General features: G+C 37.4%; 1 protein-coding gene across 1 annotated transcript in view; it reads left to right on the top strand.

Annotated features, from left to right (window-relative positions):
* Positions 1 to 1,223: 1,223 nt before the first annotated feature.
* LRCH2 (leucine rich repeats and calponin homology domain containing 2) overlaps positions 1,224 to 14,159 on the top strand; it is a 130,763-nt gene continuing 117,827 nt past the window's right edge. The window contains exon 1 of the mRNA XM_030933451.1: positions 1,224 to 1,572. Within this exon, the coding sequence (XP_030789311.1) occupies positions 1,224 to 1,572 (349 nt within the window). The remainder of the gene's footprint in view (positions 1,573 to 14,159) is intronic.

The raw sequence follows: 14,159 nt of genomic DNA, 5'->3' as shown, positions 1-14,159 counted from the left end.
AGATTTCTCTTAAAAAATGAGACTGCTGACACATTGCTCAAATTGAAATGAGTGTAAAAGAGATACATAGGATATTCAATGATAAGTGAATATGTCCAAGCTTTCTGATAGTTTTCTTCATCAACTTTACTGAATACTAGTGAAAAAGATTTGAATGACTGTGATCGAGAGTGGAGAGGGTAGTGGGTAAAGGGATGGCAGTGGCCTAATTGGTTGGGTGATAAATCCGGCTAGATAGTCTGGGGTTAAATTACGGAGGCCTGGAATGCCAGATAAAGGACTTTGAACTTTCTTCCCTATGTCCTCTACATTAAAAATGTCTTCAGGTCCTGAGAATGAACTCCTAAAATTCAGGATCGATTGGCTTCATAATATCCAGGGTTAAATCTTCAGAATTCCATCTAAAAACAAAATCTGTATTTCAGAAATAAACTTTAAGATTGTTTGATGATCAAAGAGATTTTCATCAGGCAATACTGACACGATGAGAAGAAACTAGAGATATTTTGGAGATCTTGGCACAACTTCAAAGAGTGATAGAACAGAATGTGGATAACTCTTCCAAGTTTTGGAAGGCAACAGTCTGGCTGAGACTTATATACATTGAAACGAGAGGCTTCCTTGAAAACATTTTACAAATCTTTTCCTATTATAGAATTCTAAACTATGGAGAAATCCATGTATGCCCCAAACTCAACACAGCACTCATTTCCCTCCCCAAATGACTCCCCAGGGTTTCTCTAACGCTGTAAAGGATTCCTGAGGCATTTGCAGTAAGCTTCTCAATAAGCTGCCCCATAGCCCTTCTAAGTGCTGTTCCTGTATATTCTGAAACGAATCCCTTTCATCCCTAGCTCACATATTTGTTTCTGCTTTGCAGAACGGAAACAGTGAAGCAACTTAGAGATTTGGGGACATACAGCCCAGATGACCTATAGTTCGCCTGATGTTTCGCAAGATTTTGGTACCCAAAGCAGCAGAACCGGGATTTAGCATCCTTCTTCTCATCATACATTTCTTAAAGCAAGCGTTCTGCACTTTCAAACATCATCTTTTCTCTATCCAACACCTCCTCCCAGCCCGCCCCCTGGTTCCTTCCCACTCTCTACCTCGCCCCCCCTGCCCCGCCGCCCGCCCCCAGCCTGCGCATGCGTCTTAAGAACCCCTTACACTCGCGGCACAGGCTGACAGTATTGTCGGGGGCTATTCTCTCTCCCAGGAACATGGCGGCGAGTCAGGGAGGAGGTGGTAACGGTGGGGGCGGCGGTTGTGGTGGAGGTGGAAGTAGCGGTGGCGGTGGCACGGCCGGAGGGGGAGGTGGCGGGGCTGGAGGGGGAGGCGGCGGCGGCGGCGGGACCCTGGTGGTCCCCATCCCGGTACCGACTCTTTTCGGTCAGCCGTTTCCCAACGGGCCGCCGTGGAACCCGGGTAGCCTGCAGCCTCAGCACACCGTGAGGAGCCTGGACCGGGCCCTGGAGGAGGCGGGCAACTCCGGCATCCTGAGCCTTAGTGGTCGGAAACTCCGAGACTTCCCGGGCAGCGGCTACGACCTGACGGACACCACCCAAGCAGGTGACAGGACGGGGGGAGGGGAAGCTGGCTGTGAAGGAGGAGGTGCGGGGAGTGGGTGGCTGCGTGGCTGCGTTGTTGGACTCTGCTGGTCTGGGCGGGTGCGCGGGGGCTGCCAGACTAACAAAGTCGGGGCAGCCAGTTCTCCTGAACGTGAGGGGCAAAGCAAGCAATCGGGAAGGGGCGGAATGCTGCCTCAAGGATGTATGGAAACTGGTGGGATGTTAGGGGTGAAAGAGCATCATTGTTAAAGCGAGTTTCCCCAGTTTGGGTGGGAGGGAGGCATTGACACCTTCCTTAATGCACTTCTTCCAACTCTCCTCGATCTTCCCATCTTTCCCGGAAAACCAAACCCAACCAAACTAAACCAAACACAAAAATCATAATCTCTACATATTCCTTAAAGGCATACGTGCCTGAAAGAATGGCATATCCTTTTTCAGAGTACAGCAGCAGGATTGCCATGGCTTTTTTTGTGTGGTTTAATCATCCTAGGATATTCTTGACTTCTTTCTTGTCACGTATGCCTTTAAAGACTGAGGTTTTTCATTTTCCTGGTGTTGAGAAGGTAGTGGTGGTTAAATTAGTATTTGCTGCAGTGGCAAATTAAATCATCAATCACTTACGTGTCTGCTTACTAGAAGAAAGCTAATCCTTGCTTTAAGTTATCTTAGAGTCTTAATTTTTATAGTAGAGAGCCAACAATTTTAAGGGCATTTTTGAGAAAAAAATTAACTCCATTCCTTATGGAGTTGTGGATTAAAGGTTTATCATTTTGGATGAGAAATTGGCTATTGTAATGTTCTTCATATACTCTCTGGTAGTCTTTGTTGTGGCTGGCGTTTTTTGTTAGGAACACACTCTCATAAACCAGTGCTGGATTATTTTAGATATGTCTTGATTTGATGAAAGGTTTTTTTTTTTTTTTTTTTTTTTTTTTTTTTTTTTTTTTTTTTTGCTTTTTGTAATCTTTAAATTTGTTATTTGTTTCTGTTTTCATCTGCTTTGCTGAAATAAATCCTGGACAAAATTATTTTAATAGGTGTCATGATTTTGAAACAATATAGTAAGTAAATTCACCCATAATGAGGAGTAGAAAATACCTCTTATTTTCGAAACAAGACAATTTCAGTTGTATTCAGTTTTTAGATCTTAATCAAGGTATTTGTGGGGAGAGGAGGAAAACCTAAAATTGAAGCTTTCCACCCAGTGATTCTTTTAGGAATTATCGTAAGAACTATGAATGTGTAATCAACCACTGATTTTAGATTTCATAAAGCATGTTTGCGTTTTTACTCCTTCACTGAGAACAGATTTCCTAAATAATGTGTTCACATATTCATGACTGTTAGCGAGATATTATGCAACTTGGTGTGTTCTTCAAAGGCTTCAAGTAAAACAGTTTCAGACTGCATCATTATAGTGATTTTTTTCTTTTTCTTCTTTTTGTTTTTGCTTATTGTTCTTTATAACCTATAAAGGATTCTTCTACCTGCAGGACAAAGTTTAAGCATCCTAGCTTGGCATTCAGGGCTTTCATTGTTAGGCTCCACTTTATTGTTGCAACCTTGTCCCTCAAAATGCTCCCACATAGAATCCTCTCTTCCAACTAGGTCCACTCTCTGCCTCTCAAATATATTTTGTGCATTTCTGCCTCATCTTTGTACAAGATCATCTGTATGCCTGGAATTTCCCTCTTTTCTCCATTTATTTAATTTTATTGAAGCCCCAGCTCTTCCAAGAAGTTGTCTCCAACTCCCTTAGTCCACAGGAATCTCCTGTTTCTTTGAATTCCCATGGTACTTATTGTCTTTACCACTTACTTGGCAGTGCTGGCTTTATTTTCTTTTTATGTTTCTGTCTTTCTATCCCTGAGAAGAAATAGAGCCCCTTAAAAGGCAGGACGTAAACCATATACTTGTTCAGTCTTCTCATTATATATTCCCTTTATTGTATTTGATAATATTTCTCATAAATATGAATATCATCTGATGCAGTTACAGCCTTTGGCTTTTAAACCTTCAGTTGGTTTTCTGAGGCAAGCTTCAACACAAAGCAGAACCATATCTGTTCATGGTAAACATTCAGTCATCATAAGTTTCATTTTACTTTTTCTCTTCAGTTGAATGAGCATTTCTTGTGGGAACATTTCAAAGATCAGAGTAAACCAGATCTTGTGCTGCTCTTTTTTTTCCATTTAAATTAGATATCTTTGGGTGACTCATTTGCCATTTGTTTTTGACAAAATTTAGCCATGAAATTTTTAGGGGCAGTATTTTTTAATGTAAAGAGACCACTATTCATTATGTGTAAATGAAAGCAGGTACATTGGAACTGAAGAAAAATAGAGCATGTTTGAGATTATACATACATATGTACATACACACACACATACATACAAGAACACACATACAGTATATTCTCTATTTGATGAAAATGATCTGATTGGTGATTTTGTTATACTTAAAATGACTCTTAGTGGAATAATGTTTCAGAACCAAACTGATTAGTTAGACAAGCATTCCTTATTGCATTGGGAAGAGACAAGAGGAAGGGAAAATAGCTAAGAAGCGGTTAATGTTAATCTAGGTGAGAGGTGGTGAGAATCTGGGTGAAACAATATTGAATAAGGAGAAATTAATACATTTCAAAATAAGTGGGGAAAGATTTTTTTACATTAAGATGAAATAGACACCTGGTTCTCCACCCTGGCTGCATATTACAATTGCAAAGGAGATTTTTTATTTTTCGTTTTTTTTTAACCCTGCCTGGATCCTACCCCAGACCAATTAAATCAGAATCTCAGGGGCCAAGGAACTTAAGGAAAAAAAAATCTTCCCAGGTAATTCTAATATGTACTCAGGACTGAGAAACCCTAAAATTGTTTATTTTTGAAGCACTCAAGAAATATGTGTTCTTTGAGTAAGAACATTGATAAAAGTTTAGATATTAACCTTAAAGCCACTTGTCAAGAGAGTCAAAACCAAAACTAGGAACTAAGTACTCAAAAATTGTTTCAGATTGTTTGATAAATTTACATGAAGAAAATGGTGCCCCCCAAACATGTAGCAGCAGAATCTTTTCTCTGCTAACAGGCTTCCTATGAGGGAAAATGTATTTTAGGCAGCTGTTTGCAGAGTTTATCTTTGGTGTCTTTTTACCTCTCTCTGCATTTCTAGTGTCTGTTCTTCACTTGCCCCCTCCCTTTGTCCCCATCACACTTTTCTTCAAACCTCACTTCCCTTACTTTATTGGGATAGAGCTCAGGTAAATGATTATGGCAGCCTGTCTAGGAGATTAACATTTAAAAGGGGGAGTTTGCTAATTTACTTGAATCTCCAATTGGTGATTGGAGATTAATGACCTTTTTGAGTAGATCTCCCTTCCAGATACTCCTTGATTAGAATTTTCACCCACATAAAGACAAAAAACAGCGATCAGAAAGTTGGTAACCCATTTCAGTAAAGTAGCTGACTCTTGCTGTAATGTCTTCTCCGACATGGTCGGTAGGTCAATTTGACAAGATGAAGGGAAATTGCATAGAACTTTTTGGTCCATCTGGATACTATGATAATTTGTTGACTTGAAAGTGATTTTAATGGTTACCCAAACAAATCCTGAAACCTTGCATAGTTGACTCTGTCACCAGTGCTACAAATAAGTGGATATGTTTCAGCCTATTTGCAGCTGCTCCCTCTGCTGCTTTATACCTGTTTATGTACATGAGCAGTAGGTCTGTGAAACAGATTTAGGAATTCTTACATCAGATTGTGCCATGTCCTGGATAATCACGTGTTTTCCTGTAAACCAGGAGTCAACTCTAGTATTTCCTATGTGGCTGGTTCACCTTTTCAACTGTAGGGCATGGTGCATTGTATCAGGTTGTAAAATGGAGCCAGATAAACACAGCATTTGATTTTGTGAGGTGAAGGTCCTCTCAGTGCATTTAATGGAATGAGCTCATGATTGTGATTTTGTGGCCTTATTCAGATATCTGCTTTGCTTTATTTAATAAATGTCTTCCTGAAAAATCAAATGTGAAGCACATTTTTGACAGTTGATTCATATTTTAATTGCTATAGGTTGAATCTGAATTACTGAACCTTGTACTGATTTATTGAGTGAAAAGTTCTACAGCATAAATAGTTATCCCTTAATTTCTTTCATTTAAAATAAAATGTTATCTTTAATTGAAGGGTACATTCATCATTAAGATAATACCATTTATACAGCTCTTTATACATTTCTAAGAACTTTCTTATATATTATCCTATTGTATCCTAATAATAACCCTGTGAGCTTGGCAGAGTACATAGTAATTGCTTGTTGTGGTTGAGAGAGGTTAAGTGATTTGTCCAAAGTTAAATGGTGAGTCTGGCAGAGTGTGTGGGTCAGAGCCTAGGTTTTTCAACTCCAGTGCTATCCTAATGTTATTTCCATTGTAACACATTCTCTCTTTATAAAAATGCAGTTATTAAACACCGTGCCAATAAATAGGTTATTTATTCTGAAAATTCAATGCTTATTTAACTTCATAGGTTATATACCTTTTGTTTGTGGTATGGTGTGTTTTGTTTTGCATGTATTTGCATAGCTATCATGCCTCTCTTTCTCATGGTTTTAGAATAGATTCATTAAGCATTTATTGAACTCCAACTTTGGAAACATGATTATGGCTAATAGAAAGAGACATGGTTTTTGAACTTAAAAGGTTTATACAGTAGTCAAATGTGTACAGTAATATAACCATTAGAAAAGAATTTCATTATAATATATAACAGTATTCAAAATAATATACTTCAATATGCTGTACACATAAGAGATATGGAACCGTGGCATAAGGCTTAATTTTAGAGGGGATTAATTTAGTTTGAGAAAGCTTCCTGAAAAGTTAGGTTAGGTATTTGTTGCATTGCAGGTATAAGAACAGAAGTGGTTGATTGGGATGTTTTAAAATTGGGGTTAGTGGAATACTTTTGCTTAAGGTTTAAATTTGATATTTCAATTTAGATTATTTGTGATATAAATTCTGAAGCATTTATTTGGCATGAAGGTAGACAAGATCCAGAACATCATTGAGAACATAAGAAGTAATGCTAGGGACACTTACTACAAATAAAGATAATTGAAGACTTACAAAATTGATTTGCTGGGAGGTGCCATTTGCTCAAGTTCCTAGGCAACAGTGAAACTTTGCAAAAGAGGCGTATGTTCTCCCAGCCCAGCCTAACAGCCCACTCTGTGACATGCCTTAACTGCATGATACCCACCTCCCCATTCTGCAGAGGATAGTTATCGTCATGACCTAGAAAGGGAAATCTTTCCGTTTTCTTTTTTTCTCTACACTTTGAGTGTATTTGGGTGCTTCTTAAAACATTGTAATACTCTTATAATCAGTTATCTGGAAAGTTTCAGAAAGGGTTGTCTGCTTCTCGTTTATAGAAAAAAATACCTTACACGCCAGGGAACCATTTAATGTAATTAAAGAAAACTGTATAAGCCAGTTTAATAACAATGTAAGTTTATGTTTACTCTCACTTTCAACTAGTGCACTCAATCTGCTGAAGGTCAAACTGTAATGTTTAATCTTTACATTTCTCTTGTTTCATGTAAATCAGTAGCATTCCATTAACAGAATACCTGTCAGTGGACTGTAATGGATAATTCAACAGTGGATATTTTCTAATATATTTTTTATATCAAATTTTTTGAGGAAAAGTTTTTTCCAAATAGGAAAGTAAGTTCTTTCCTTTTCAGGAACACTTGATTCTATGTAGTCTTGTATAATTTGTGACAGAGAATGTTGTCACTTTATTTTTAAATTAATTACTTGTCTCAGTAGAATATTAGAGATTCAAGGTGACAAGAGACAGGTGTAGGATAACTATGACATAAACTTTTCTTTGAACCATATGGAGACGAACCGATTCTAGAACATTTGTGAATTTGGATTTCACTCAGAAATGGCTTTTTGTTAATGATTATGTTCCTAAGAGACTCTAGGGTGTATAGTCTAGAGTTTTTCACTTCTTAAAAAAATAATTGCAATATGTAAATCCTTAGTATTTTGAGCTACTTGGTTGGGGATGTCTATGTCAATGGAAAATAATTACATTTAAAGGTATTTGTGAATTAGAAATAGTAAATTAAACGTAGATGACTGTGTCCTTAAACTACCTAGTGAGTATATAAGAATGGATTTGTCATATCCATATTTTGTAAAGGTTGTAAAGTTGCTACTTTCAGTGAGTTAATGATTTCATAATGGTTTAAAATAAGAACTCATATACCTATTATATCCTAGATCAGTAGTTCTCATTGTGGGGAAGGGTGGGGTTGGAGAGGTTGCCTCCAGAGGATATTCGACAGTATCTGGAGACTTATTTTTGTTTTTATTTTTTTAAGAGACAAAGCCTTGCTATGTTGCCCTGGCTATGTTGCCTGGGCTGGAATATAGTGGCTGTTCACAGGCTCTAACTCCAGGGCTCAAGTGATCCTCCTGTCTCAGCCTGCTGAGTAGCTTGGACTATAGTCCTACAGCACCACAGCTGGCTGAAGACATTTTTGATTATCACAATTTGGGGGTTGCTGCTGACATCTGGTGGGTAGAGGCAAGGGATGCTGCCAAGCATCCTACAATGAAAAGGACAGCCCTATACAACAAAGACTTAACTTTTCTAAAATGTCTATGGTGCCAAAGTTGAGAAACCCTGGGTTAGAGTAAGATAAATGGAAAGTGCCACATAGGTTCAAAGAGGGAGAGATGACATTTGATTGGGTTGTTGCAACAGCAGAGCAGGGCTTTATAAAGAAGTTGGAGGATTGGCCTTTAAAGAGGAGGCATCAGATTTTATAGTTAATTTTAGAGAGAGGAAACTACATGAATGCTGATATCTCAGAGTCTCCTCAAACTCAGTATGTCAAATAATGAACTCTCGTTATTCACCCTAGGCCCCCTTGTCACCCAGATCTAAAACCTGGGAGTTATTCTCCACTCTTCCCTTTCCCTCACCCTCTATATCTAGTGAGGGCCTAAGGCCTGTTGGTCATAACTCTTTGAATAGCTTTCAAATCAGTTTCCTTCCTTTCTATTCTCAATGTCATTGTTCAGATTCTCTATTCCTCACCTTTAACTGGACCTGTCAGTAGTTTCCTAAATGATCTCTCTGCCTCAAGTTTTCTTCAACTTCAATTAGTTAGCCCTTCACACTGTAGCTAAACCATTCTTTCTAATATGCAAATCTGATTGCAATATGTTACTAAAACAATGTTACTAAAACACCTTCGAGCCAGTAGCCAGTTTTCAAACCATACGTTTCAAAATCTTATTTCCTTATTCCTTGTTTTGAACATTAAAAAAGGTAATACATACACTATGCTTTAACTGTGGTAATTTTTATATTTTATTAGTTAAAATTAAATTGCTAAGATTCATCCAAATTGTTATGTAAAACTGTGGTTCATTCTTTTGAATGGCTGTGTTATCTTGCATCATGTGAATATACCACCTTTATTCACTTTCTCACTGATAGCCATTTTCATTCACCCCCTCTTTTTCTCTTGGGAATAGCACTACTATCAACATTATTATACATGTCTCTTGTACTTGTGCAAGGATTTCTCTTATGTATATACTCAAAAATGGAATTGCTGGGTTGTATGGTATGTCAGTGTTCAAACCGGTTTATAATTTCTGTTTCCGTTGACATGTATAGGAGATCCTGTGAATCTATGTGCCCTCCAAAACGGTATTGTCAAATTTAAAAATTTTGGCCAAGTGTGTTTAAAATGGTATTTCGATGAAGTCTTTCTTGAATTACATTCTCCTGATCACCAATGATGTTAACCTTTCTTCACATGTCTGTTGGTCATATGTCTTTCCTGTACTGTGAAATAACTTTTCATTTATTTTGCCCATTTTCTGTTGGTTGGTTGTCCTTTTTTAAAAAAAAAATAGAATTCTATGAGTTTAAAAAAATGCTCCTTATACTAAGCATTTGTTTTGTATATTTTGAATATCTTCTTGTTTATAACTTGCCTTTTTGCTTTTTGAGGGGTGTTTTGATGGACAAATTTGTAAATTTTAATACAGCCAAATGTATCAGTCTTGAATTTTATAGACAATTATTTTTGTGTCCTATTTAAGAACATGTAAAATATATTCATCTACATTTTTTACTAAGAGTTTTAGTTTTGTTTTTGGTATTAAAGTTCTTAATTCATATGGAATCGATTTTTGTGTATAGCGTGAGGTGGAGTTCCATGTTCCTGTTTTTACATATGGATTATCTTTTTTCAGATCCATCCTTACCTATGTTGGAGCTCAGAAAACAATATCCCCAAATGAAGGCCTCAGCAGCAGCCTCAGAAGCAGAAGTTTTGCACTGACCTTGTCCTGCCCTCCTGTCTCTCGGTCCCATTCTCCTCTAAGGCTAACCATAGCAACTAGAATCCCTCTTCCCCAGGGAGGATCATAGAAGCCAGAACCCCTTTTCCTGAAAGCCAGCCATAAGAACTAAAAATAATCCTCGAATTTCCCCTCTGCCTTTCTGTGTAAAAACTGGCCACAAAGAAATTATCGGACTTAACTTGTTTGACTGTAGGTCTTAAGACCCCCATTCCAGAGAGGGCCCTGCCCACAGCCAAAGAAAGAAATACAGGCTCAGAGAGGCCTAGAATAATCTATTTAATAGGTAGACAGGCCTTGCTGGGTTTCCCCACTCAGTCTGTCAGCTTTAGATCATATTATTTTTGTCCAATCATATTTCTGCACAGCTGGGCTGTCCATACTTTGTTGAACCTAAGTGTAAAATAGGCAATTCCTCTTTTGGGTCTTAATTCTGAGGGCTCCCATATATATACTTTAGATAAACGTGTATGCCTTTTCCACATTTCAGTGATTTTTCAGTGAAATTGTGAAACTTTAGGGGACCAAGGGCCTTGGCTTCTATTCTATATCTACTTCTTTTCTTTTCTTTCTTTCTTTCTTTTTTTTTTTTTTTTTTCAGGGTCTCGCTCTATTGCCAAGGCTGGAGTACAGTGGCACAATCATGGCTCACTGCAGCCTCAACCTCCCAGGCTCAAGTGATCCTCCCACCTCAGCCTCCTGAGTAGCTGGGTAGCTGAACCATAGGGGTGTGCTACCATACACAGCTAATTTTTGTATTTTTTTGTAGAGACAGGGTTTCACCATGTTGCCCAGGCTGGTCTCGAACTTCTGGGCTCAAGTGACCCACCTGCCTCGGCCTCCCAAAGTGCTGGGGTTACAGGGGTGAGCCACTGCACCTGGCCTACTTCTTTTCTTTTTAACACTTTATTGAGAGTTCACAGACCAAAAGTGGACACATTTAAAGTATATTGTTTATTGGTTGTTAGCTGTGCAGCCATCACTATAATTTAGTTTTGGAATATTTTCATCTCCCCCGAAAGAAATCCTGTACAAATAAATCCCTTCCCATTCTCCCTGCCTCCTCCCCAACCAATCAGACCCTACACAACCATTCATCTATTTTCTGTCTCTGTAGATTTACCCCAACTGTACATTTGATGTAAATGACTTCATTCAGGATGTGACCTTTTGTGATTGGCTTCTTTAATTTACTGTGTTTTCAAAGTTCATTTATATTGTAGCATGTATCAGTATTTCATTCGTTTTCTTTCTGAATAATATTCCATTGTGCATTTTGGTTATCCATTCATCAGTTGATGGATAATTGGATTGTTTACACTTTTTGCATATTATAAATAATGCTGCTATGAACAGTGATATACATGTTTCTTGTGTAGCCATATGTCTTCATTTCTCTTGGTTATATACATAGGAGTGAGATTGCTGGGTCGTATGGCAATTCTGTATTTAACATTTTGAAGAAATGTCAGATTGTTTTCCAAAGTGGCCACACCATTTTACATTTCCATCAACAGTATATGAGAATTCCAATTTCTTTGCATTCTCAACAACACTTGTTTTTATCTTTTTGTTTATAACCATCCTAGTGGATGTGAGGCAGTATTTCTTTCCTTTTTTTTTGAGACAGATTTTCGCTCTTGTCGCCCAGGCTGGAGTGCAAGGTTGCAATCTCGGCTCACTGCAACCTCCGCCTCCCGGACTCAAGTGATTCTCCTGCCTCAGCCTCCTGAGTAACTATGATTACAGACGTGCGCCACCACGCCTGGCTAATTTTTGTATTTTTTTTTCAGTAGAGATGGGGTTTCACCATGTTGGCCAGGCTGGTCTTGAACTCCTGATCTCAGGTGATCCACCCGCCTCAGCCTCCCAGAGTGTTGGGATTACAGGCATGAGCCACCATGCACAGCCTGAGGCAGGATTTCATTGTGGATTTGATTTGACTTTTCCTGATGACTAATGATGTTGAACATCTTTTCATGTGCTTATTGACTATTTGTATATTTTCATAAGCAAAATGTCTATTCAGACCCTTTGTCCATTTACTAATTGGGTTGTCTTCATGTCTTAATTACTGAGTTATAAGAGGTTTTTTTTTCTTTTTTTTTAAATTCTGTATTCAAGTCTCTTAACAGATGTATCGTTTGCAAATATTTCTTTCCTATTCTCTTCGTTCATCTACTTTGAAACACAAAATTAAAACATACTGATATCACTCATTTTATCTATTTTCTTATGTTGCTTGTGCTTTTTGTGTCATGTCTAAGGAAGCGTTGCCTAACCCAGGGTCAGAATGATTTATCCTTATGTATTTTGAGTTTATAGTTTTAGCTCTTTCATTTTTTTACATTTAGCTTCACTGCTTATTTAAGTTGATTTTTGTGTGTCATGTAAGATCAGGGTCCAACTTCATTCTTTTACATGTGGATATCTAGTTGTCCAAGCACCATTTTTTGAAAAGATCATTTTTTTCTTCATCTAATTGTCTTGTCACCCTTGTTTAAGATCAGTTGACCATAAATGTCAAGATTTATTTCTGGACTCTCAATTGTATTTCATTGATCTATATTTCTGTTCTTAACCCAATACCACACTGTATTGATTATTGTAGCTGTGTAGTAAATTTGGTAATTGGGAAGTGTGAGTTTTCCAACATTTTTTTTTCAAGATTTTTGGGGCTATTCTGGGGTCCTTGCAGGAATTTCAGGATAAGCTACACAATTTCTTTGTAAAATGCAGAATGCAAGTTGGAATTTTGAAAAGGATTGTGTTGAATCATTAATTTGGGGGAATTTTGCCATCTTATCAATATTAAGTTGTCCAATCCATGAATAGGGGATGTCTTTTCATTTATTTATATCTTCTTTAATTTCTTTTAACATTATTTTGTAGTTTCCTATTTTGTAGTTTTTGATACTGTTGTAATTGGAATTTTAAAAATTTAGTTTTTGGATTGTTCATTGCTAGTGTGTAGAAATACAACTGATTTTTTTAAGTGATCATTTATCCTTCAACCTTGCTGAACTTGTTTATTCTAGTAGTCTTTTAAATGGATTCATTAGGATTTTCTATGTCATGTCATCTGCAAATAGAGATAGTTTTACTTCCTTTCAAATTTGGAGCCTTTTATTTCTGTATCTTGCCTAATTGTCCCTGTTAGAACTTCTAGTTTCAATAATGTTCAGCAGATGCTGTGAAAGTGGACATTCTTGTTTTGTTCTTGAATTTAGGGCTAATATATTCAGTCTTTCACCATTAAATGTAATGTTAGCTATTTTGTTTGTTTGTTTGTTTTTTGTTTTTTTCATAAATGGTCTTTATCAGGTGGAAGAAATTCCCTTTCATACCTGGCTTTTCAAATGTTTTTATCATGAAAAGGTGTTGGATTTTGTCAAAGGCTTTTTCTGTTCTATTGAGTTAATCATATGGTTTTTGTCCTTTGTCGTATTAACATGGTATATAATATTGTTTGGTTTTTTAATATAAGATGAACCCAGTTTGCATTCCTGACCTACCTGCACTTCAGTTTAGTCTCATACTGCCTCGGACCTCTATATTCCAGCCTATCAAACTATAATATGTGCTGCTCATTGAAAGTATCATGCTGTTCCATGCCTCAGGGTTTTTTAAATAATTTTTTTCTGTTAATATCCTTCTACTTTCTACCTGGTAAACTCCTATTGATTCTTTGTATCCCAGATCATGCCTTTGTCTTTTCCCTTACCCCTCATCTTCTACGTACAGTGATTACTCTATACCTCTATTATAGCTGCTGTGATTTTGTATTGTAGTGAATATATTTCCTTCACCCTAGTATGCACCATCACTTTAATAACTTTTCTGACAAATAAACACCGCCTCAGTAAATGCATACATGGATTTCAAAAACGTTAGCATTAGAAGAAAATATGCATTGTTGAATTAAAGAAATATGGGTTATTTGTTTGCACTTCCCTTTTTATTTATTTTAGAGTTATTTGAGTATAGTGACTTTGTCGCCACTCCAATAGCTAGTAGTACAGTGTGTGGTACATAGTAGTTGTTCAGCATATTTTGTTCAGTGAAGCCTGCTTCTTGCCATGGGTGCCTTTTTGACCCCCTGCACAATTTGTCCCTTTGCTTTTGCTCTGTGTTTTCCACTTCTTCATAAATATATACCCTGTTCTTCAGGGTATGTATCTGA

The sequence above is a fragment of the Rhinopithecus roxellana genome, chromosome 7, assembly GCF_007565055.1.
Source record: "Rhinopithecus roxellana isolate Shanxi Qingling chromosome 7, ASM756505v1, whole genome shotgun sequence".
In the NCBI taxonomy this organism is placed as follows: domain Eukaryota; kingdom Metazoa; phylum Chordata; class Mammalia; order Primates; family Cercopithecidae; genus Rhinopithecus; species Rhinopithecus roxellana.
The sequence above is the reverse complement of the archived record's forward strand: the minus strand, read 5'-3'. Positions and strand labels throughout refer to the sequence as shown.